We start from the raw sequence: 27,984 nt of genomic DNA on the forward strand, positions 1-27,984 counted from the left end.
TTTCAAGAAAGAGACTGTGATTGGAGATATGATTTTTCTATGTGGATTCAGAATGAAATCGAAGAACAACGAGATTTTCATCGATGTATTCTGTTTGGAGATGAATCTACTTTTACAACAAATGGGGTTCTATCATCACAAAATTGCAGATGGTGGTCAGATGTCAACCCAAATTTTATTATTGACAACAAAAATCCCTACTACCAGAAAACAAACGTTTGTTGTGGTATATTGAATGATAAATTACTAGGTCCGTTTTTTATTTCGCGAGAATTTGAATGGTGACAGGTACTTGAACATTTTGGAAACTGAAATAGAAGAGTTTTTGGATGATATGGTATTAGCAGAACGAAAAAAGTTATGATTCCAACATGACGGATGTCCTGCCCATTCTACTAGAAATGTTTCTCAGTGGCTGAATAGGACATTTCGTAATAAATGGTTAGGACTAAATACCGATCCTCGATGGCCTCCTCGTTCTCCAGACCTTTCACCTCTAGATTCTTTCTTATGGGGATACTTAAAACAAAAAGTCTATAGTGATCGCCAATTTAATAATGCTGATGAGCTTGAAACTTCAATATGAGTTCATTGCAGAAATATTCCCGCGAGCGAACAATTAGATGCATCGAAAACGAAGGTGGACATATAGAGACGCTTCGATAATTTTCATTGTTAACACCTGTTTTGATTGTGGCTACTTCAAATACATATTAAATCAAAATAGTAAAAATATGTATCATACGGTGGTAATTCAAAATTTTTCGAAAGGAAAAAAAATCGAATATCAGGCCATGACTTCGTATCTAAACATAACTTTTTATTCTAAGCAACTTTTCTCTTCAACATATTTTTATATTTTTTGAAATAAGGGTACTTTACTCCTGAACGAACTTTATATTTCTTGGCATATGCTGTATGGTGTTTGTCAAAAAGCCATTTCAGGTACATTTGGTATAGTTTTGCAACATGCACCAACTTTTGTCAAGAATAAAATTTTCTGAGAAATCGATAATAAAAAAGTTTCCCATTTGTTGCACACTTAATGGACCACAGTGTATAATCAATTACCACATTACTGACATGCGCCTCACGGCGCATATATAAAAAATTCGTTGACAAAAATGGTTACAAGAGATCTCAAGAGTCTCTGAGGAAAGGGATGAGAGAAATAAGGTTTACCTGAAAGAAAACAAAAAATATATAAAAAATTGCTCATGAAAATACCGGCAATTCAGCAGTTGCGAAGAAATTTTCTCAGAGATATAAAGTACTGCCGTGAAGACGGTCAAACAATAATTTATATGGATGAAACATATATTCATGCTGAACATACACATGAGGAGAGTTGGAATACTGATTTGAATGAAGGGTTGCTTGCACCAGAGCAGAGACTTATAATTGTGAATACAGAAAGATGAAATAGATTTGTGAAAAATATATGTCTAAAATTCAAATCCAACACAACATCGAGCAACTATCCTAGCGAAATGAATAACGACAATAACAAAAAGTGGTTGCGATAAATATTAATTCCCAATATTTTAGAAAAAGCATTTTGGTTATAGAAAATACCCCATACCACAACATTTAGTATGAAAAGTGCCCAAGCATGTCCACGAGGAAAGATGTGATGAGATGATGGTTAAGACAACGAAACATTCATTTCACGGATGATATGATAAAAATTGATCTCTATTTCACTATAAAAATCCATGAACCATGATGAAATTGATAGGATTCTGGAAAATCATTTACATACTGTACTCAGATCGCCTCCTTATCATCCAGATTTGAACCCAATAGGATCAGTATGGGCATCACTGAAACAATACGTGGCTGATGAAAATGTGGACTTCGATTTCAAATAAGTTGATAGTTCATGTCACGAATTCTTCACTTGGTTTTCTCAAAAGCAGCGAAGACTGAATGAATGAACTTGCTCTTGATTTCGCAATAGACAAAATTACTATGAATGTTCACAGTTATAGTGACCATGATAATACCAGTGAGTTTAATGATAACACTACAAGCGATTCCGATCTGTCTGGAGTTGAACCTTTGTAATTTTGTTGATAATTACTTTGATTATATTTTTTGTGGATTCATTCATCTTGATAAATATACTGTTTGAAACAAAAATTGATTTTGAAATTCAGTCTTCAACCCAAATAAATTACATTTTGAGAATAAGTCTTTTCACCATTTCTTAATGAACCCATAATTAAATGCAATACAGACTACTAAAAAACAAACTCATTCAAATTAAGTAAATACCGCATTATCGTAATGGCCTGAGAGTACGACTGTACTCTCAGGCCAATCTAAAACCCAAATAGGCGCATCGAGTCGCATGGTGGATTTCATTCTTTCCCATCCTAATGTGTTCTCCGTCGGTAGTGCACGCAGGTGGTCATATGTTACAAGTCGCTTCCTAGATTTAACAAGCTGTAGTCAAATCTTCCTGAAATTTTATGTTGAACCATAATTCTTCATCCTGAACCACATTTTCCAGTAACATTTTGACGCATATATCATGAACAGAAGGTACATTACCTTCTTCATCAAAACCATTTTAGTTTTCAAGAACTGAAAATATTTTTTTCATTTATCTTTCAGCAAACAGAACTTGCACCCACAATTTAAAAATACCTAAAACCAAGCCATCACACCTCTTGTTACTTCAATCCTGGGTCACACTATATGTGTTTGATCGGTCATCAATGAAAAATATTGTTTGAGTGTTACTACTCATTTGGGACATTACTAATTTGCTCAAAAATGTTACTGCGTTTGAATGAAATTCGGATTGTTATTCATCCAACTTGTTAGTATTACTTTTCATTATGAACGTTGTTGAAACTTCAATATAAATCAAAGTGAAAATATACTTTTTATTTGTAACGCTTCGGGAACGACTTTTATTTTCTTTTCTCAAATCTTCGAAGGAAACTATTGAAAATTGTACACAATTGTGTGAAATCCTGAAAGGGAAGTTATTTTTCTACTGAAACGGCCACTATTAGAAAAGTTGCTGAGGGTGTCGGTATATCGGTTGACCCATGCCATGCATTTTTTTTTTCGGAAAATTGGAAATGAATGCCCGTATTCGCTGTTTTCTCTGTAAATCCACAGAACGCTTGGCTAAGCCACAAACGTGGCTTAGCCAAATGCCAAAATAACTTGGCAACGTGGTATCTTTTCGGGGATAATAATTACTGATTACCCGTCAATTCTCAAACTACGAGAACCGAATGTGAGGTGAATTTAATAAAAATTGGGGTTTCGATGGTTTACTTTCACCTTGTTGTCGAAAAGTATTAGAATCAGACAGAAGAGCATACTTGCTATAATCTGTTCAGAAATGAGAGAGACTACAGCAGTATATATATATTTCAGTGCCATAGGTGTACTGCATTCAAATTATTTACTCTCAACGAACTGAATAAATGGATTTATACGACGAAAATACAATATTTATTCTTGAAAAATATCGTTTATAACAAACAAAATAACAAATCTACTATGACAAATGTTAAAATATGTCCAGTAGTAACCAAATATGGTTATCGATGAAAAAGTGGACAATTCTATCAGGAGAACAGTACACTCTTTTTATATAAAAAATGAAATACCTAAATTAAATAAATTTTTTGAAAATATTACATGAAGATATTACATGAGCTGAATTTCACTTTTGAAAAGCAAGATAGAAAGATCATGTTGATAGAAAAATCAGAGATTGTAGAATGAAGAAGAAACTATTTATGAGAAATGAAGAACGTCAGAGCACTAGGTAAATCTATTTTTTATTTGAATGAAACATGGGTCAATCAGGGTCATACCGTCTCGAAGGTTTGGCAAGATCAGAAAATCAAAAGGGGAAGACAAGCCTTTATGGAAGGTTGGTCCACTGGTTTGAAAATTCCAGTTGGAAAAGGTCGTCGTCTTATCATCACTCACATAGGCAGCAGTGAAAGATTCGTGAAAGATGGATTGATGGTGTTTGAATCGAAGAAAAATGAGGATTATCATCAAGAAATTGATGCCACAGTATTCGGCGAATGGTTTAAAAACATACTTGTAAAACTTCCGCAGGGATTCGTAATAGTAATGGATAACGCAAGTTACCACAGTAGAAGCTGCCGACGTCGTGTAGGAAGAAAGCAGATATTACTGGGTGGTTACAAATAAAAGCTATTCCTTTTGAATCGACCATGTCAAAAGCGGAGCTCCTCAACTTGGCTAAACGTCATAACTCAAAATTCGTCACGTATGTCACCGATGAGATGGCGAAGACTGAAGGTATGTCGGTTTTTCGGTTGCCGTCTTATCACTGTGAATTGAATCCAATAGAGTTGGTTTGGGCTCAAGTTGAAGGATTCATCGCAAGGAATAATAAGACCTTCAAGCTGTGTGAAGTAAAGAAATACCTATACAGTGCTCTGGAAACAGTCGACCAAAGAGCTTGGGAAAAATGTATCCACAAAACAATCAGAATCGAAGCAGAGATGTGGGATCTGTAGACTTTTTTCAGATTAAAATTATCGCAATGTTTTATTCGAAGTAAATATTCCCATTAAATCTATAAAATTGTTTCTGAATCAACTATAAAATCCAATAAGGAATATGAATCTTCATTTCCAAACCAACAAGAATATAATATATAAAGTGTATCTCTCAGTGCAGCCACACTTTTCTACTTCCTGAAAATGTCAAAGTCAAAGCCGAAACGTCGAACAACGCAACATTTTGAACGCGGTTCAACTTGAAATCAGATGTTCAAATTTCTAACCGCGGAAATCTATTCTATTTGTGTACTTATCTGGTGATGTTTCGAATACTTTATGCATCTTCATTATCATACCGACGACCAATTTGATATTATCAGTGTCAATCATAATAATGATATCAAATTTATTTACATCAAAAGACGAATCATAACTACAAATTATAATGTTTGGATTTAAATAGGTTGGATAAAGAAAATGGATAGAGTCTTTAAAACGTCACCAGATGATATATATTTTTTTTAATATGCAAATTTTTTTCAAATTCAAGTTTATGACAAATTTGATTTTTTTTTCCAAAAATCTAATTTATTAAATGCAGTAACTTTTTGCCCTTTCTACATTTGTATTCATTTGTAAATTTAATATTCTGATTATTTCATAGATCTGTAGAAGGTAAAAATTCTAAATAATAAAAAATTATTTCAAATATATTGTCCTTCCTTAAATAAAATATTCAAACAAAATTAGTTTTCACCATATTTCAATTATCTTCCCATCATACAGAATATATCAATGGAAAATTTGTATTAATACCCCCAGTCCGACGCCTATTAATATTATCTTAAATGTAATATCAGAAAAAATATCGAGCGGTTCTTTTGGCTGTATTTTCGCATTCTTTGTCGGTGTTTTCGCATTCTTTGTCACATAACCCTATTTTAATGGCTCGTTAGCGGCGTCCTCAAGGGATATAGCGGGTAGACATATCTCAATGATTTTGTGGGTGAATTGCAGTGCTATTTGCTTGAGACGACTAAGTTGCTTTCTTTGATGTAGCGACATATTTGCATTCTTTAAATTTTTTCACTCTCAGACAATACTGAACGAACTATAGTGAATTTTCATGTCTATTACTAGCAAAATGGATGAAAAAGTAAGAGTTCCAAAGTTCACCTTAACGGAGAATTAATTTTCGCAATTCAATGATAGCCCTCTGTGTTGAAAAATAAGATCTAAATGACCACTTATAGACAGGGAAATGTTCTACTCAGGACTACCTGCATCTCGGCCGATGGCGAGCTCTGCTGAACAGTAATAATACTATATAACCACTTATAAATTTACTATTTTACATGTGGTCAGTTATATCTAATGTGATTGTAATGAAGAAAAAGGAAAAACAATTTAATGTTTTTTTGTACAAATCGCTTTCGAATTCTAAAGCATCTTCTATGAGCTCTAACACATATAATGTCTGCTTGGTCAGTCCGAATCTTCTATAAGAGGCCATATCATACATCTCCTTGAAGTAGTTGTACCTCCTAAAAATTCTTGTAGGGTGCTATTATCGTCTTCCAACATGATTTCATCTTCAAGTACCATCATTCTGCAACAACTGTATTTAATTTCACAAGTCCGTTTCAGCAAAACGACACTTGCATCATTTCCAAAACTGAAGAATGATAAGTGAGGCTCTGATGTCTACATCAGCTTGCCTTTACATTCAAAGCCATCGAATTTGGCCGCTTACATTTAAGTGAACTTACAGGCGTTTGTTGATACGGTGCATACAAAACTGAAGCGTTGAGCGAGCCTACCCTTTAAGCTTCGCTTACTGGTATACAGTGAATACGGGCAGAAGTGTATTGCTGTGAAGTTCGTTCCAAAATTGCTGAATTTTCACCAAAAAACCCGTTCCAAGATCGACTTTTGGAAGGACGGCGCGGTATTTTGCGATGATTGAGGAGATATAAACCGAATTACTGAGAGAGCTCAAGGACATACCAAAAAGTGCATATTATAAGTGCTTCGAGGATAGGAAAATCGCTGGCACAAAAGGACGGCTTTGAAGGGGACAGAATTAAAATTGATGGATAAATAAATATTTTCACTAAACGTAGGTACTTTTTTTGAAGTATAAGACAAAATTAATAATAAGAAGTATCACTGACAATTGGTGTGAATCCATACCTGTATATAATTCAAAAACAGTAACAGTTGATTAAACTCAAACATTATTGTGCATTTTATATTATGCGATATGATGAGGTTCTTTCCAGTTCGGATTCGCAATGTATGTTTATCGAATGTAATTCTTGTTTACAAACAAGGGATATAAACAAGAACATATGCACAAACATCCTTTGAAAATGGAAACCTACACCAGCTTGGAATTTTATTCATTTTGAAGCGTAATAAATACAACCCCGTCACAGTAATAAGATGAAAAATACCGTTCATTGAGGAGTTTCCCCGATATTCATTTCAATACCTTCCTTGCGTTTCTTAATAAAATGAAGAAAAAGATTTGCTTGTTAGTAATGGATAAACACACAGAAAAATTCAATAATGAAAAGCCCTATCTATAGGCACAGTCTTCAATGAATGACCTAATTTGGGGAATTAGGTGTGACTGTAGCCTGGTGGGTTGACGTGGGTGGTTTGCTCCATTCACTCAATCGACTGCTGTGCGGACCGATGGTTCGAACCGCAAGGCCGGACGATCGATTTTCACTTCCTATCGTCCAACCCGTGTTGAGAATCACACGTTGAAAGGTGAGACCTCGTTAGAATTCAGCTCGTACAAGTTTTGACTTCTGAGATTTGTCGTTCGTAGGGGGCGACAGCTGGTTAACGTAAAACAGAACATATTCCTCAACCCAGGAATCATATTTGATTACAGATTGAAAATTTCTTGGTATCATCAGAAATTCTGAATACTTGCTGTCTCCTGTTTGATGTATTTTTGAGCTCAGAATTTGAGTATGGAAGTATTATATAGAATGCTGGTGACAATACAGCGTGACTCACGGTCGATGGTAGGTTAGACGTTTCTGGAAAACGCAAAACATGATTTTTCTGAAAATTTCACCTCTCACATTTCCTTACCTGTTCTATCGATCTAAAATATTTTCAGCATTGCGGCGTTGCCACTTCCATCAAAAAGTCCTAGCATTTTTATTTTTTTGAATGGAGCACATTGTATATTAATACATTTTTGGAATTGCTCTAGTATTTTGATACTTTTTCGTTGATAATGTCCTATACCTATCTCTACCTGTTTTCGAGATAAAAAATAAATTGTGTTAATATGGTCCAAAACATAGCCTTAATTGAAATTAAGTACATCAGTACTCTCAATTCATGAAAAGTTGATATTTTGATGATAGTTTGAACAAACTCGAAATATTCAAATAACATGTGGATTTTGTGGGCTAAAACATGTGAAAGTACAGACAATAACAGAATAGGATGATGCAAAATAACAAAATTGTAAACAAAATATCACATTTTCACAATAAATGCTGAAAAAGTTGTCTATTACATTCTAAACACAAGTTTCCTGGAAACTTCCTGGGTGGAATGAGCTGGCGCTCCGTCCAGTTGAAACCACGAATTCCTATATTCCTCTAAAGGCAAATTTTCAAGAAAATCGGTTACAGTCGTCTTTAATATTTGGAGATATCTCTCTGCATTCAGTGTGTCTTCATAAATAAAAAAGCTAATTTTATTGTTCTTCAGAATACAGAAAACATTCAGGTCAAATTTTTCTTGAGAACCCATTTCTTTTGTAACATGAGGATTATGATCAGCCCAAAAATGTTAATTCCTTCTATTGAAAATACCATCCCTCGTAAATTTTGATCCGTCGCTCCAAATTATTTTTGACAAAAATTCCCGATCTTCTTCAAAAGGGATTCACAAAAATACATTCTACGTTCGAAGTCTTCTGCTTTTGGAGCTTGAACTTTGGTAAATTTATACGGATGCATTCCGTGATTTTTCAAAATTCGTTGTACTGAAGCATGTGATACACCTAAATCTTTTTCTGCACTGCGAATGGAAGCTTCTGGATATGCATAGAAATATGCCAAAACGTTAACAGTATTGTCCTCATTTGAAGTAACAGGTTTTGGTAATGTTGAAGGCGCTTTTAACATGGAGCCATAGTTAAGGAAATAATTTTGTAATCTTACAAACTTCCTCTCGTTCATTGGTGTTGATTCAGGATACATTTGGTTGAATTTTCTACAAGTTCTGGCAATGATTTGATCACACTGTCCATGTATAATGAATAATTTCATAAGAATTTCGTTTGAATAATCAATATTTGCATTCATTTTTGGCCATTTTTTAGAACACAGTCAATAACCATTTATCAATTACTTATAAAAGTCACCAAACTGTCATAAGCTTGATATTTTCACGGATACCTAGAAATCAAATTCTTTAAAAATTATTTTTTGTACAACTGTTATTGAAAATATCTTTGATAGAAACACTTCAATCAGAACAACTACCAAAAAATCATTTAAAAAAGTTCACACATGCAGTTCGTGCTATTGGTAATATTAAATCCCTGTGAAGGTACTGACGATGACGAAGTAGTATTCAGTCCAACTGTAGAAAGTACTTCATGACTAACCAATAATCCTCCTTAAAATAACGTGAGTTGGCGTATGTAGTTGTAACATATGCCTTGTAATCCAAATATCGTGTGTTCAAATCCCATGTACCCTATATTTTTTTTATTATCAGCAGTAACGTTATACAAAAAAATTTGTATGATACATTTGTTAAAAGTGATTTTATTTTGCTCGTGAGTTTGCTCCACTTGCTGACGCTCGTTTTGCAATAATCCCCACTCACAAAATAAAATGCCACACTCAACACTTGTAGGTAAAACGTGAATAACTATTTTTCCACAAAAACGGCTTTATTAAGAAAACTTGACGATTTTGGTATAGGGACATGCATATCATCTTGAAGCATTTTTCACCATCTTTCAATTTATCGAGTAATATACAGGGGGTTTCATTTGAAAAAATGAACTTTCGAATACTTTTATGCACAATGGAAATCATAGTAATTTTAGCACGCTCTGTATGATATTGAGTCGATTTCTTGGTGTTATTTGAATATTTCGAGTTTGTCCAAACTATCATCAAAATATCTACTTTTCATGAATTGAGAGTACTGATGTACTTAATTTCAATTAAGGCTATGTTTTGGACCATATTTAGCACAATTTATTTTTTATCTCGAAAACAAATAGAGATAGGTATAGGACATCATTAACAAAAAAGAATTAAAATACTAGACTGATTCCAAAAATGTATTAATATACGGGTTGTTCCCGTAGAAGATAGATAGAAGAGGAAACGCCGCAATGCTGAAAATATTTTAGATCGATAGCACAGGTAAGGAAATGTGAGAGGTGAAATTTTCAGAAAAATCATGCTTTGCGTTTTCCAGAAACTTCTAACCTACCATCGACCGTGAGTCACCACAATCGATCAAAATATACAAAGGCAATTTTGAAGTTCAGAGAATTTCACGTAAAATCAACCACTGCCAAATGAGTCATTTGGCGACTTGGAAAACAATAATTTTATAAGCATTGAACTCGAAACATTATACATTGGGATCTCGTTAACGATAAGAGATAGAGTGTCGGTTAAACCGTGGCAAAGTTGCGTATTTCAGATGTACAAAAATATAGCTCTTCTGGTTCTGGAGATACACAGGAAAAATAAAAAATCCTAAATTATTTTTTGCCTATATCTTCTTTATTCGCAGACATATTAATATTTTGCCATTGGCACTTGATGTGTGCTTTCAGAATATGTCCATGAATCTTTTATACAGGGTGTCATCTGTAATTTTTGTTGTAGTTTTTGTATCGTTGATTTCACTTCATACTGAGAAATTGAATTTTAGTTTATATTTCGGGATGTTTCCGTAATATTTGATTATAATTGGGTGAATTATTCCGTTATAAATTACGGCCCTGGAAATTGGTTGACTAAGTTGAATAAAAACACAATAGCAACTTTCACGTCACCCTATGTACCATAGAGTTTTCAGAGATTTTTTTTCCATTTTCAGGTACATATTCATATTTTTTCCATTAATCTGAGCGTTTTCTACAATAAACTTCTATTTGCTGCATTGTTGTGAAATCATTCAAAATTCTCGATCTGGAGTCTTTAACATTTTCTTTCTCTCTGCCAGCGTAAATCCTATTTTTCAATGTCCCCCATAGAAAATATTTCAGAATAGTAAGATCTCGTGATCTTGCAGGCCATTTCATTGGCTCATTATTTGTCTCGAAATGAAAGGACTCCAATTCGAACATTTATTGCGTCAATAATTTTTTTGTGTATATAGATTACTTCATTTCAATTTCTATTACAATTATAGTGTTCGTTTCGGATGATATTATTGCCATCATTTCTTTTTCTGCTCATACAAACACATATATTATATTTTTGTTGTAGATATGTTTCAGATAATCATAAAAGATTTTCTTATTCGAAGTTAATAGTAGAAAACGCTCAGAGCAATGGAAATATGAAAAAATATGAATAGGTATCTAAAAATGAATAAAAAAACTCCCTGAAAACTCTACGGTACATAGGAAGGCGTGAAAGATGCTAATGTGTTTTTATTTAACTCAGTCAACCAATTTCCAGGGCCGTAATTTAAAAGGGAATAATTCACCCAATCATAATCAAATATTACCGAAATATCCCGAAATATAAAATAAAATTAAATTTATCAGTATGAAGTGAACGTCTACGATCCAAAAACTACAACAAAACTACAGGGTCGTATTTAAAAATTCAAAGATGGGGGTGGCCCAAGTCAGATGACACCCTATATAAAAGATCCATGAACATATTCTGATACCTCACATCAAGTGCCAATAGCAAACTGTGGACAGATATTCAATATGTATGCGAATAAAGAAGATAAAGGCAAAAAATAATTGAGGATTTTTTTGTTTTTCCTGTATATCTCCAGAATCAAAAGAGCTGTATTCGATTTTTTACATCATTGAATAGGTCTCTAAAATAAGAATCTTGGTCACGTATCTTGGTCACGATTCAACAGACACTCTATCTCTTATTGTTTACTAGATCTCCATATACAGAAACGAATAATTTTATTTTCATAATAATTTTAATAATTTAATTTCAATAATAATGTACTATCACCATCTATAGATGATGATAGATCGACCAGCTATCGAAAGCGCTCGCATATAATTAAATAGAAGTTATAAAGCTTCAAATCCTTTTTGTGACTTACATTAATATTAAAATACTGAAAATAAAGGAAAATTAGTTGAATCATTCAGCAGCACGGTGTAGCCAATTGCAAAGATGGGCAACATGGATAACAACTGTTAACTAAACACGAAAAACATCACATATGCACGGTGTCACCAACAGGAGCTAACCGCACATTTGTGGTTTCTATTAGAAGACCTAGCATTTCCAGGCATCACCTAACATCACCACATAGCTATAGCTACCGGCGTAACTTCCGGGTACAGGATATGAATACAAAGATATAGATGTTATCGAGTGTGTTTGATATAAATCAAAAGTGGAAAATTCGTGGACAGAACACTCAAAAAATGGGGGCAAACCGCGGACCTGTGTTTCTGGCTATTGACCTCTTCAGTGCGGTGCAGCCAATTGCAAAGATGGACAGCAACTGGTTGCCAAAAATGAAAAACCTCACATATGCACGGTGTCACAAACAGGAGCTAACCGCACATTTGTCACCTGTTGGTGACACCTGGCGTATGTGATGTCTTTCATTTTTGTTACCCAGTTGTTGTCCATCTTTGCAATTAGCTGCACCGCGCTGATGAGGCCAAAAGCCGCAAACACGTGTCTGTGTGGGATGACTATGCCCTCAAATCGCTTGTGCAGAATATCCAATGTGGCATGAGCTGTATGACATGTAACGCCGTCCTGTTGAAATCACATGTCGTTGGTGTCGAGATCCAGATCATCCAATTCAGGCCAGAAGAAGTTGGTAGTCATATAGTGCTCGCCGTTGATAGTGATGACCTGGCCAAAGTCGTTCTTGAAGGAATATTGACCGATGATGCTGCCAGCCCAAAATTTACACCAAACATTGACTCTTTTGGGATGCATTGGACGCTCTTGGATCTCATGATGATTGGTGTCGTCACAATTGTGTTTGTTCGCGTACCCATTCACCCTCAGTGCTAAAAATTATTTTGACTTTTCGATGAAAACTAGAGTCAGTTGCCAAATGCTCCAGCGCCCATTCAGCAAACACACGTCGTTTTGTATGGTCGTTCAACTCCAGTTCCTGGGTTAGTCGTACGAATGCCGGCTCAAACCACGACACAAAATTCACCATGTTCTGGTCTGCGGAAGGCCGAGACAGACAGCGGCGTTGTTTTCGGCAGATCTTGCTTTTCATCGACGTACGAGTGTTGGTCGATCGTTTACTGAACCAGTAGACTGAAATTTATCCACCACATTGCGAATAAAATGGGCGTAGAACGCGAAACGTTGTCCGTACAGAGCACCCCTTTTGATGAAATGATGTCATCATCTGCACGTATTGGTGAATGTTATATGCATACATGACAAATAATTTGACAGATGTAGCTACAACAAGATGGTTGTTATGAATTGTCAAAGTTCGGAAGCTCCGGTTGGAAAACCCTATATATATTTTATTAAAACATTTGAAATAATCCCTCATTGAAATTCAGGGTTAGTGTATGTTTCTAAAAAATAATTTTACATTTCAGATTCATTTGTGAGCAAATCAAAGCAATTTCAGCAAAACCTCCCTTCTGTGTTCCATATCACCATAAAATTTTTGACAGCATTTCGGTAAGTTTATAGAGAAATATAGTATTTTTCGATTCAAGAAACAATTTGATGAAAAAAATCAATTTAGGCAACATAAAGACGAGTAATTTCAATATAGACGTCTATTCTCTTCCTAGTGACATGGTATAAATTGAAAAAAAGCATCTCAAAAGGAAACAGGACCTAACAAATATGTTAGCCAATTCAAAGTTCATGTTTTTTCAGATTCAAATACCACATTACAGTATCAGTATAATACATAATTTACTAAGTTACATGTGAAAATTAAGTAAATTACGGAATGACGTATTATAACGACATATTTTATTATGAGATACGTCTTAAATTTATTCATTTGTTCATATTCATATTTGAACATTATGTGTTCTGTAAAAAAGAATGAAATATCATTTTCCTATTATTGATATTTTAGCATGCCATTTATCAACAGAGAAAGTTCAAAAATAATTCATTTTTTAGGTACCAATCCAAGCTGCATACTTGTATGACGCGGTTTTGATATATGCCAGAGCTCTTACGGAAGTTTTCCAGAACAATGAAGATCCCAGAAACGGTACAGCTGTTCTTCAAAAAATTGTCAACAGATCTTACCATTCTATTCAAGGTTATGACGTGAGTATGAATGATCACTCATCATTAGTACATGATAAACTTAGCAATTGTTCACATTGGAAAATCTATAAGGTACCTGAAGGTAATATGGTCATGCAGTGCAATATGCCCAAGTTGCCCACTTACTATATTCCTACAGAAAACTCCGTAAAGGCGGCAATCTGATATTTAAAGAAGGTATCATTATTACTGATTCTATAGTACTCTTTCAATTTAATGATCTATAATATGCTTTTAGTATTGTAATGATTTATATTTACTATTGTTATATTTTTATAACAATATTTTTAATTTTACTGCATCAATTTTATCTATGTTAAAAATTTGCAACCTACATTGTATTCCATAATTTTAATTTAAAATACCTAAGGAATAAAATAACTATTAATAAACCACCCTCACCGCGGACAGCCAATGGCTTTGCGGTTTCTCTCCTTGTTTATTTGTTCTACATAGTTTATAAGATATAATGTTGAATTTTATCCAAATAAACCTTATTATTATTATTATTATTATCATGTATGGGCAACGTACTTTAGATGTCAATAATAGCTACACGGCAGTTTACAACGTGGTATTTACTAGTGAGTCGCCATTCCTTTGACATCGTTGTTGAAAGAGTGAAGCGAAATAATATATTTTATATTGAATCAGTAGCAGATGGTATGGCAGTCAATGGTGCAAGGTCAAGGTTTCAGATTCCACGCAGAATACTTAGAAGATATTTATCAGAAGGTAAGCGAGAAAAAAGTGTTTTAGGACGTAAAACGGTTCTTACAAAAAACCAGGAAACAGAATTAGTCCAAAGAATTATACGACTTTCGGAAATTGGATATCCACTTACTGCAAGAGTACTTAGAAGATGCGTATATCAATACACACGAGCAAATAATATTTCTAATTCATTTTTGGAAACAAAGGAAATGGCTGGTCGGTATTGGCTGCGCGGGTTTATGAAGCGCAATCCACAAATCAGGCCCAGAAAACACAAAACTTAAACCCAGCAAGGGCTCATAAACTTAATAAATTCATAGTAAAGGACCATTCTACTAAGTTAGAGTCAATACTAAGGCATATGGACATAATTCATAAACCAGAGAGGATTTATAATGTTGGTGAGAAGGAGTGTTGGTTGAGCCTTCACTTCAGCAGAAAGTCTTGGCAAAAAAAAGGAGCAAGAAGAGTTCATATTGTTGCAAATGAGCATGAAAAAAACTTAACAATTGTTTCATGTGGTAATGCTCTCGGTTCGGCAATACCTCCCATGATATTATTTAAGGGAAAGCGTATGAAACCCTAATGGACAGACGCTTTACCCCCAGGCGCGGTTGCTCATATGACTACTGAAGGTAGCATGAATATTGATACATTTCCACTGTGGATTCAGCATTTTGCTAAATTTAAAGCTGACGGTCCTTGTTTAATAATATTTGATGGAGCCAAATGTCATCATAGCTGTGACAACAGCTGAACAACATGAGATAACGCTATATTGCCTTCCCAGTAATACAACTCATGTCCAGCCGATGGACAAAGCAGTATTTCGAGCTTTTGAGTATTACTGGGATGACGAGGTAAGAAATATTTCGTCAACCACAGAGACCGAGCAATCACGAAACAACGCTTTGGGGCTATATTTTCAACTCTCTGGGACAAGACAATGACTCCATCGAATATTGAGGCAGGATTTTCATCGACAGGTATTTACCCGTTTAACCAGGACGGGTACTCAACGGATAAAAATAAGGCGGCGGTCACTAACCCCTGATGAAGCTACTAGCTCCAGTTCGTCAGAATTTACTGTTCATGGTTCAAGTGATAATGAAATTATAGAGTCGGAAAAGGAAAATCACAGTGATTGTCCAGAAATTAACGTTTCTTTCACAGAAATGCTTGATACTCCAGATGCAGCAAAAATAAAAGCTAAAACACCTAGGAAACCTACTATTAACAGCCGAGCTCAAGTTGTAACAAGAGATCTATTTGCTTCCTCATAAACATCCCATGACAATTTTAAAAAAACCTCCAAGGGCATCCAATCTCAGAAGTTGGTTAGTGAGAAAAAAAATAAAGAATCCTGGTTTTGTGCTGAAGACCGACAGGCTGACATGAGGTTGTGCACTTCCTGCAACGTGTACGTGCACGAAGAGTGCGTTGGTCTGAATCATAAAACAAGCAAACAATTTTTTGTGTCCAGATTGCGAGGATAATAAATAAATGTATTATTATAATGTTCAGAGGTTGAATACTCTTGAGTCAATGAATAAATGTTTTTGTGATTTTTTTAATTTCAGTCATAAAATAGCACTATAGCTATCCTTACCCTAATATACAGGGTATATTAGGGTAAGGATAGCTATCTATCTTTTTCATGTCGATTTTTTTTCTGTTTACTTCGGAAAATATTTGCAATTTTTCTTTAGTTATAAATTGGTAAATTTTTAAAGAAAATTACCTTGACCAGAAGATATTCAATATCAGTGAAGCTTCCAGCTTACAGCACAAAATACCTTAACATGGCCATATTACCTGGAGGTACCTGACTTATAAACGCGAAAGTCACTTAACACTCATCATTCATCTGTGTTTCTCTGTATTGATGAGTTCTAGGAAGCCGAAGTTTGGTATAAAGTTGCGTCTTAAGTCTTAGATGCGCACTGAGAGAGGATTTACAAATATTTCAATTAGATCGCCCCTCGTTGAAATGAAAGGGGTGCATTTACATATCAAAATTACCTTTTTATCACTGTTTCTCCGTACTTCTATATTTTCAGAGGCTGAAATTTTGTATAAAGGATCGTATCATGTTGTAGGGGTACAACAAAAAAACGTTCCTGAATATACGAACTAAGCAGCCAGCCGCCGAAAAAAAGGCGCAATTATAAAATAAAGTTACTTTTTCATCACTGTTTCTCTGTACCGCTATATTTTCGGAGGCTGAAATTTTGTATGTAGGTTAGTTTTATGTCATAGATATACAATGAAAAAGGATTTTTGAATATTTCAACTAGAGCGCCAGCCGCGGGAGGGGGGGGGAAGGCGCGTTCAAGAAATAAAGTTACCTCTTCATTACCGTTTCTCCGTATTGCAATATTTTCTGAGGCTGAAATTTCGTATGAGAGTTCGTTTTATGTTGTTCATGTGCAATAACGGATGATTTTTGAATATTCTAACTGGGGAACCCACACTGAGCATAAAAGGGGCTCTTTCGTGTAATTCAATGTTTATATGAAAGTAGCTGTTTCAGGAGGACTTTCTTTAAGTTTGTGTCTGAAAGTTACTTCTTTGCATGATCTACACATCCATGTATAGAGTTACTTATTTTCAAATTGATTACTTCCTTCCTTTCTTTGGAAGATTCCCTCATCCTTTTTTTTTTTGTATCAAGATGGAGTAGTAGAAAGCCAAAAACTTTCTTTCCCAAAAATTAATCACTCCTAAAAATATGACCCCTTCAATTCAAATTTTTTGATACTCCAACTGAGGAGCCAGCCGCAGGGGAAAAAGTGCTGTTATAAAATAATGTTACCTCACCATCACTATTTCTCCGTACCGCTATATTTTCGTCTTCTTCGGTAATATTAGATACTTCTTCTTCAGTTGATTCTATTACCTTCTCATCAAATTTTGGAATATTATTTTCACATACTCTTTTTGTTTCAATATTCAAATGCATCCGAATCTTATTTACTGGTATCTCTTTTTCGCATTGTTCACTATCGCCACCTATTGGAATCACGACACTGGAAAAAGTCTGCGTTGTTATCACACTCGTTATCACTATGGGTACTTGTCTAAAGACGCCACATTTTGATCAGATAACAAAAATTTTAAGTATTCATAACTGCACCAATATCAAATTTCAACACTCAAATCGCGATCAGTTCCTGAACTAAACATTGATGACACGACGGCGATAACTATGGAACGCCGTTTTACTTTTTATTGTCACAAATATTTATTCCTCAATTCATTCAACTAACAATTTATTTGTTTGAATTTAATTGATTCATGCATTTTCTTAACATATTAAAAACGATTATTCGCAAAATTTGTTTTATTTTAAATGACACTTGATTTAAAATGTTACATGAATTAATTTGTTTGATGAAAAGTTGCGAACAGTTATAATATAGATTCATTGTTTGAACTTTTTGGAAGTGAATGTTTGTAATACATATTTTTATTTGTAACTAGCGAATAATTCACTACAATTTCTGTGAAACTTGAATAAAATTGTTTGTTGATAACTATAGTTACATGAATTAAAACGATTGTTGATAATTTTAATTCGGCGCTAGCGTTGAGCGGATTCTTGCAGAAGCTGAATTTTTAAATCTGGCAACATGATAGTTTAGTGATAGTAACACAATATTCCGTCCGACCGCAGCGACAAATAAAAATTATCAACAATCAATTTAATTCATGTATCACCTAAATGAAACAGTCAAAACAATTCATTTTTACAAAATACCAATTATTCATATTCCTTTGAAATGAGTGAATTATTTTGTTTGTTGAATTTCAGTGATACATGAATTAAATTGATTGTTGATAATTTTTATTCGGCGCCACGGTTGAACGGCGTTTTTTCGTACTATAAATGAACTAGCATGTTGCCATATATAAAACTTGAAGTTCTTGATAAATCCGCTCGATACCAGCGCCGAATTAAAATTATCAACAATCGTTTTAAATGTATCTTTCGAGTACAACAAACTTTTGGAATCATCGAAAAATTTAATTCTTTGTCAGAAATTAGTTTTTTGAAAAGATTGATGAAATAAAACGATACTTGTTCGAAAATATTTTGCACAAAAGTTGTAGCCAAATTTTAAATTGACTCCATTAAAGTGAATGTTGGAAATATTCAACACTTTCAATAAAATTGAAATATAACAATCTTTATTATTCATAAAAAAGTATTCAGTATGGAATGTTAATTTGCTATATTTTCAGACAAACGAAAGTCTATTTCTATTACCAACAATGTTTCATGGGAGAACTTTGACAGTCATTCAAATATATTGATTGAAATTTTATTCCCAAACTCACTTTCAGAGAGTGAATTTAAAGTTTAATTATAATTCAACAGTCATGTAAATAACTAACATTTTATTCAAAGGTAAAAATTATATGCGGAATTGAAACGTTTGTCGAATTTACTCGAATAATACATTCCATTGACTATTGAATGACAATATTTGTTCATCGCTGAGTTGAACTATATGTATATAGATTATTTTTCAGCATAATATATAGTAAATTGGCGTTCCATTTTCCAATACTCTGAAACAATTTTTCTCTTTGGAATCAATAAAAGCTTCAAGTTATTTCATTAGTATTTTTTATTCAAATAACAATTCCATTCGTGTAACATTTGATATCAAGTGTCATTTAAAATAGAATAGATTTTGCGAACAATCGTTGTACGTGCTTTCGTTCTCAGGGGTCTAGACTCTAGACCTAGAAGAGAAACACTAGAGAACATCTGGAAGATGAGAACCGATGGAAGGCCGTTATATTTTGTTGCAACAAACCAGAACAACACGCTCAATCATCTGACGAGAAACGTCCTAAGCATCTTATATATGATTGTCATCGTTGTCAACTTTGCAGGTATGCCGCCTTCAATTGCAACAGATAATACCGATGCCTCAAATGTGCACAAAACCAAAGGATGTACTAGCATAGTGCCACTCTAGCTCCAGCCCTACGAAGAAATGCGTTGAGTGAATGAAACTCACTGAACAAGGACAAATCTGTTACGATGACGTCAAAAGCACCCAAGCAGACGGGACAACAAAAGAAACAAAATCCACGTGGAATGCATCAACTACATGCAAATAAAGTGTCACCTTCCATGCCCACAACACCCCCTTGAGCAATTCATCCATGTTGGTGAATATCACTCTTTTAACACAAAACAAACGAAACATTTTTTCGTGCTGTATGTTAGAACCAAATTAACGTCTTGTGCGCCAAGTTGTTCAGATCTGAGACTATTTACCGCATTGCCAAGTCACATTACAGACTGAATATTTGAATATTCAAAAAAATATTTGAAGGTTTGTATTCGCTTCATGAATATTTTCAGATTTGAGTTTCTCTTTGTACCATACCATGGAACTCCTATTCTCATAATTGTCAGACTTCTAAGCAAATAAATGTACTTTGACAATTTTTTTCATGATTGTGTAAACGACGAAGTTATTTTTGTATACTTTGAGGTGAATGCATCTTTCACATACAATAATCAAGAGATGAAAAAACCTTAATTTTCAACAGAACAGGCAAAGCACAGTTGAAACTTATCATATTGTTACACAAATATCGAAGAGTCGAGAGATTGACATGGATATCCAGGAAAGGACGAAGAGTTCCTGTTCAAAGCTTTCCAGAATGAAACAAAGTTTGCAACATAAATTCATTTGTTGGAGGGAAGTTGATGATTTACAATCTTGTTTCATCGCAAAGTCTGATGAAATGTGTTTCATACTTTCAGAACACATATTTCACATTTATTGATGGAAACGTGCTGCTGATGGTTTGATATCAAGCAGTTAAGAATTAGAATTATGTCAATGAAATTTCTAACGATAACTTATTTTGTTCACGAACAAGATTTCGAACCCTTATGTAATTTTATTTTTTCTGTATCAGTCAGAGGAGTAGAGTAGTGTTGTATTGAAGAATAATTATTATTGACAGAAAATAACGGCATCATCAAACATGAAAATGAATGACAATTTGAGATTGATTCCTTCACTTCAGCGCTTCGAGGTGCATCAAAAAAGGATATAAGAAGTCACCAGGTAGGTCATCAATAGCCGAAACTGACAATGTCTCTGGTTAGGTTTAGCAAAATCACGAAAAATAATGAAATTGAGACATATCCACGTAGTTCTCATACTGTTTGTAAATTGCTTAATTAAAAAAAACAAAAACTGTTTATGTTCAACTATTGTGTTCAAATGTTATGTGTCATATGGTGATCTTGAGAAATAAAAACGAATTATTCAGAATCTATTCATCTGAAACCTTTAACTTGTGATGATTTGAGTAAAAATATGTCTTCATTTTTGATATAGTACAAACAAAATCACATCGTCAACCACTTTCAAATCGCTTGGTAGTGTTGTATTAGCATTTCTAATTGCGAAAGCTGTTTCATTACATTTTTCTTTTACATTTTCAGCTTTTCAACGTTTTGCTTTTTTTCATTTCTGGTTGCTTTGTTTGTATTTACAATATCTCATAGATTTTTCTCATTTCTTTTCATTTTTTTTCGACCTCAGTGGCCTCTTTTTCTCCATTTTTCGTTTTCTATCAATTTTTTTTACTGAAGGTACCCAATAACTCCTTTCAGAGTTCTTTTCGTTGCTTGTCCCTTTAGCGTTTCGGTTTTTGATAGAATGATAGATGGATATATACATATGAAGCATATTGGAACGGAAGATTTTACCATCACGTACCATTTGTCCTGCTCAATAATATTATGTCTATATACAGGGTACAGCGCGATGACTGTCGGTTAGCCGTATTTTGGAAAATAATAAAATTCATATCCTGGAAATTTGCAAATGTATATCTTTCAAAACGGTTGAATAATGGCGTTTTTCCAATACTTCTGGTTATGCCGGAAGTTGATACCAACTTCCTTATTTGAAAAGCGACATCCTGTATATTTTCATATTTTTCAATACCCTATACCAAAAATGAACCTCTGTCATGATATTCATTTGTTTACTGAAAAAAACTAGGTATTTGGCTCTTGAGTGAGTGAAATTATAAAGTCAGATAGAATACATTAATGCAGTACACCCTTATGGAAATAGTGACGGAGCAGCGTGAGTTATATATTATGTGTCCACTGGGATGACTGGGACAGTGTAGATTACATTATATTATAGGATAGGAAATGCAGTATTGATTCATTACCGTTTGTGACTTAAAGTAGAAGAGTCGTTAATAAATCGTTATACTATGAATAGGCGTTTGATTCCGTAACCTTGTCCAACCTACTACATCAGAAGTGGTGAACTGTGTAAATAGTGTGGTGTCAAAACACGGAAAAAAATCAAAGAGGCGTTTGCCCCAATCCATCCAGATCCTCCTCCAGCTCCAGTGAAGAGGATCGGAACCGAAAACGAAAGAGGATGTCAGTAAGAGCAAGAAAGTCTCCAAAGGAATCGAGTCGACATCGGAAAGAGTCGACAAAATGCAGGAGTCAAACTGTAAGTGTAGTCAGTTCAAATACTATGCCGCAAATATGCAAGTACAGCCAAGCTTTAGTATTGTTCTTTCGAGTGCTGTGCCTGAGTTTGATCCACTGAATATGGTAGTGTCCAATATTATCCAACATAATGCAAGTATATATGGTTGGTCTGATAGTTTCATAGTTTATCAAGTAGTAAATAAATTGAAGGGAACAGCTAAAACATGGTGTGAAAGTTACATACAGTGTGAATTAGGGTGGTTTCAGAATACGTGTGCGGAATGGAAACAATTACTAAGTTCTACATTTCAATGTACAAGAAACGCTTACGAGCTATTTATGGAGGTGACTAATCATGAGTCAACAAAAGGATGCTCATTATATGAGTTCCATTTCAATCATTTGGCAAAAATCAATGAATTAAGATTAAACTTTTCTGACTCCGACAAAGTTTCTCTGATAATGGGTGCAATAAATGATCATAATTTGAAATTGGCAGTGGAAGCGTCAAATATTCAGGATCCTAACATGTTGGGGTGTACCTCAAAAATAGAATATACAGACAGGTAGCAACTGAAATCTGCAAGAGCCGTTCGCAACAGCCGGTACCAAGTAGTAGTCGTTCAAAATGTTTCAATAGAAGTGCCCGGGAAAAGAATGAAAAAATCTGCTCTTGTTGTGGGAGAGCCGGACATCATCGGGATAATTGTAGACACAAAACTGAAATTTATAATTTCTGTCCAAAAAAGGGCTCACTGAGAATGGTTGTTTCGAAAAACAGAATTCAAAATCTACTTCTAATAAACAGTATAAACGAAAAGTCGTAAAAGACACTGAAGTCGAAAAAGTTAAATTAATTCGAAATAACCATCCCTCTTCAAAGTTCTACAAAAAAATTTTTATTGATGGCAATCAGTATATGGCGTTTGTAGATTTTGGGAGTGACTGTTCAATTATGAAATCGGAAGTAGCTCAAAAACTTAAGCTGAGGGTCGAGCCACACGAACAAATGGTTAAATTGTCTGGATTTTTTGGAAATGGAAAAGCAGTGACCTATTATACGGAGAATTTAACACAAATTGACGAAGTTTCGTTAAAAATTGTGTATTACGTAATCGACGACAACAATATCGAAAATGATATTCTGATCGGAACAAATTTCACTGAGGATCAGAATATCATTTACCATAGGGTGGATGATGTTTTAACGTTTCAGAATGAAGTGGATACTCCTCATTGGTTGTCAAACATGAAATGTGGTACTTTGTCGGTGCAGGAAAAATCGGAACTTGACAAACTTTTTGGTGAAACATGAAAAAAGTATGTTGTCCGATATGAAGCACCTGGGGAAAGCACATTCAGTTTTTCTGTCTGTTTCTGTCAGGGAAACAGTAAGGGAGTTGTTGGATGCAAAAATATTACGGGAAAGTAAGTCACCTTATTCAAGCCCAGCTTTACTAGTTGATAAAAAAGATGGTCAGAAAAAAATGGTCATCGATTATCGTGCACTCAATAGAATCACAGTCAAAAATAGTTTTCTGATCTCTCTAATAGAAGAAAGTATTGATAGTTTAGGAGAATACACATATTTGACAAGTATCGATCTAGCTTCGGCGTATCATCAGATACCATTAGATAACAAATCAATTCCGCACACGGCATTCATAACGCCAGAGGATCACTATGAATACCGTATGACCCCATTTGGGTTATGTAATGGTCCCTCAGATTTTCAACAATTTATGAATGAAATTTTCCAACCCTTAAGACAGTTTCACATAAGACTATATCTTGATGACATTTAGGCACCATCTAAATCCAAAACTGAAGGATTAGTTCAGCTAAACGAAGTTCTGAAAATTTTGGGAAATCATGGCCTAACGCTAAAACTGTCAAAATCTGTATTTTTGATGGAGAAAATAACATATTTGGGTTACGAAATTTCGTTGAATAAAGTATCTCTATCTACGGTCAGAACCGAGGCGGTTGATAAATTTCCAATACCAAAAAATCAACATCAGGTGAGACAGTTTTTGAGTCTGATCGGATTTTTTCGAAAATTTATAAAAGACTTTGCTCGAATATCAGCTCCTCTTACAAAATTATTAAAAAAATGTCGTTTGGGCATGGTCAGATTCATTGACAAAAATTGTTCAAGATCTCAAGAGGAAAATTTTTTCAAATCCTGTATTATGTATTTTCAATCCTGAACTACCAATAATAGTTCATACAGATGCGAGTCGGGAAGGCTTCGCAGGAATATTAGTTCAAAAATCTGAAAACAAAGAAAATGCTGTTGGTATTTCAGCAAGCAAACAACTGAGGCGGAGAAAAACTATCATTCATTCGAATTATAGTTACTTTTAATTGTGAAAACCCTAGAAAAGTATAGGTTTTACCTCCTTGGAAATGAGTTCACAATTTTCACGGACTGCAACGCCGTAAAAAGTTCCTTGAGTAAACAAGCAATTGTTTCACGCATAGCCAGATGGGTTTTACTTTTCATTTAAAATACAGCATAAAGGTGGTTCACAAATGCAGCATGTAGACGCACTCAATCGTAATTTTGAGATGAGAGAGAAAATAGAGAACGTTAAAAAAATACACGAAAATGGTTATCTACGCGAGGCGCAAGATCAAGATGCTTCTATCAAAGAAATAAAAGAAATATTGTTAAGTGGTGATGAAGTGAATAATAAAAACATTTTTGAGGAATACGATTCACGGGAAAATAAAGTTGATCTTGTAACGCCATATGGTCGAAAATGGTTAGTACCGAAAAACTGTAGGTGGCAAATAGTAAAAGCTAATTATGATGATGTAGGTCAGTTTGCTTTTTGAGAAAACTATTGACAGAATTAAGAAAAATTGCTGGTTTAATAAAATGAATAGATTTGTGAAACGATGCATAAATGCATGTTTACATTGTCTCTACCATAAAGAAAATAGTGGTGAGGAGTTTATATTTTTGCATTCCATGTCCAAGTATGCGAGATCACACCACAACACACCCTACACTTGGATCATTTGGGACCATTTGTGGAAACTACAAAGGGAAATAAGTATATACTTGTAATTATGGACGGATTCTCAAAATCCACATTTTTGAAAGCGGTTTCCAACACTTCTGTCAAATGTGTCCTAGTGACATTGAGCGAGATATGTACAATTTTTGGAAATTCGAAAAGAATAATAACAGATGCGGGAAAAGGATAGCAGTTGGTCTCCCAAGAGGAAATGACCAAGCGGAGATAGTAAACAAAACAATACTAGACACTTTGGCGACTTCAAGGGCAAGTATAATTGGCAATGAATGGGACAACAGTTCAACAAGGCATTAATAGCACGAAACGCCGCATTACACAAAATACGCCAGCCGAGCTTCTATTTGGATTCCCACTCAAAATGGATGGTGATATCCTCGACAACGCCAAAGAGAGGGAGGTGGACGTCACTGCGATGAGAACGATTGGAAAGGAATAGAGGCAAACAAAATGCCGCCTTCAATAAAAAACGAAATCCACCAAAAGTTTTCGATATTGGTGACTTGATCTTGACCAGAGTCATAAGCAACCCTGCAGCTGGTGAAAGTAAAAAGCTAATACCCAAATTTAGAGGTCCACTCAAAGTGATGGAGGTGCTTCCAAATAACCGTTATAAGGTGAAGGAGGATTTACACTCCAGCAGAGCTAACCGCCCATACGAAGGTGTGGTGGCAGCAGAACACATGAAGCCGTTCAGATTTCAAAAACGTTATGATAACTGAATTGAAACGAGCCCTTGATGGCAGAAAGAGCTCTTGATGGCAAAACGAGCCTTTGATGGCAGAATGAGCCCTCGATGTCTCGATGGCAAAACGAGCCCTTGATGGCAAAAACGAGCCCTTGATAGCAGAAAGAGCCCTTGATGGCAAAACGAGCCCTTGATGGCAGAGCCCTTGATGGCAAAACGAGCCCTTGATGGCAGAATGAGCCCTTGATGACAGAATGAGCCTTAGATGGCTTTGATGGCAAAACGAGTCCAGATGGCAGAATGAGCCCTTGATGGCAATACGAGCCCTTGATGACAATACGAGCCCTTGATGGTAAAATCAGCCTTTGATGGCGAAATCAAATGTGGATGATATATCAGTGATTAAATATTTGTCCCTTCTTTTTACAGGTGTCCATAGACATTGGGTTGTTGGGGACAACAACGGGTCAGGATGGCCGTGCAGTACCCGCTTATGGAAATAGTGATGGAGCAGCAACTGTCCACTGGGATGACTGGGACAGTGCCGATTACATTATATTATAGGATAGGAAATGCAGTATTGATTCATTACCGTTTGTGACTTGAAGTAGAAGAGTCGTTAATATATCGTTATACTGTGAATACGCGTATGATTCTATAACCTTGTCCAATCTACACCCTGTATCATACATGCCCATTTTTATATCTTCAGAATTAGTCATATATTCCAAACACCTTGTGTAACATTTTGGAAATATTACTCGTAAAAGACGATGTAATGAAGTATTCTGATGAATCAGTAATAGGTCATTTATGTAATCTATGTATTTCAGGATGTGAATCCTATCATTTCCCAAAATACGGCTAACCGCCGGTACCCCATATATGTTCATAAATATTGAATAGGTGGTATTCTAATTCAAAATTGTAACTGAAAACAATTCTTCAACTCCAATTTATATTCATTTCATCTCATCGACTGGAAATAATAAGTGATACTTCCTTCAACGGCTCCACGAATATATATCATCTCATTTCGATAATCTCTTTCAGGTCTTCATAGATGGAAATGGTGACGCAGAAGGGAATTTCACAGTAGTGGCTCTTTTAGATGACAAGGAAATGAATGGCACTTTGCGAATGAGCATGCAACCGGTAGGATATTTCCAATATAAATCCAACGGAAGCAATAATGTCTCAGTTCTTCCCGTGAGTTCAATTTAAGAGGCTACTCAAATAAAATTGCAATTTCCTACACTGATAATTTTGCTAGTAACACAATATTTCATTGACTTTCAATTTTGAAGGTATTTTATGAAGAATACTTCATGTGTGAAAAATTAGGAGTTTTTATTTCCGTTCCTTTAGAAATCATAATACCATCAGATTGAAATCTCATGACTGTCTTTTCCATGAGCATCGCTCAAACTAATACACTACGGGCCCATACTGCATTTTTAAGAGTTGATTTGATACAAACCCATAGAGTGATAATCAAGTGAGATTAACCCATTATCCTAAAATTTGGGTATAAGGTCATTTATTTTTAAACGGTTGATCTTAGGAAAGATCAGGTTAGGTCCAAAGTTGGTGAGTCTTTTCCACCCTCCACCGCATCCCGCAAGGATTTATTGTGGCTCACACCTATTCACACTCGACCAAGTAAACCCAGCTTCTTAACGAAGCTGATCAGTTTGTATGGTGAGTGGTCTTTCAGATTGAATGGTGGGAGTACAGCTCTGCCAAACTCTAAAACCTGCCCCAGCGGGGCAGGCTCAAATCATGTGCTCTGTTGTTTAATCATTTACCAAACAGAGGCGACACACACTGTCTTCCAACAGTACGAGTCTCTGGATATGATGATTCAAATGACAGTGACCTGTGAGAAGGCCTGTTAGACATCGTAGTTCATCCCTACAACTGTCCAACAACTGTTTGGTATCAAGTTTCGAAAGGTGAATAAACGCCTTGGAGTGAGCCAATCCTGGAAGATTCTGCCAGAAGTTTATAAATTTTC

General features: G+C 34.9%; 2 protein-coding genes across 2 annotated transcripts in view; one reads left to right on the forward strand and one right to left on the reverse strand.

Annotated features, from left to right (window-relative positions):
- Gyc32E (Guanylyl cyclase at 32E) overlaps window positions 1–27,984 on the forward strand; it is a 211,426-nt gene that overhangs the window by 93,108 nt on the left and 90,334 nt on the right. The window contains exons 6-8 of the mRNA XM_074183625.1: window positions 13,321–13,405; window positions 13,865–14,017; window positions 27,021–27,176. Of these exons, the coding sequence (XP_074039726.1) occupies window positions 13,321–13,405; window positions 13,865–14,017; window positions 27,021–27,176 (394 nt within the window). The remainder of the gene's footprint in view (window positions 1–13,320; window positions 13,406–13,864; window positions 14,018–27,020; window positions 27,177–27,984) is intronic.
- Window positions 1–27,984, reverse strand: part of LOC141485938 (uncharacterized) — a 171,191-nt gene that overhangs the window by 53,522 nt on the left and 89,685 nt on the right. The window lies entirely within an intron of this gene.

This window comes from Leptinotarsa decemlineata, unplaced genomic scaffold (assembly GCF_025532065.1).
Source record: "Leptinotarsa decemlineata unplaced genomic scaffold, Ldec_3_MD MMD2_P_RNA_scaffold_2, whole genome shotgun sequence".
Taxonomy (NCBI): domain Eukaryota; kingdom Metazoa; phylum Arthropoda; class Insecta; order Coleoptera; family Chrysomelidae; genus Leptinotarsa; species Leptinotarsa decemlineata.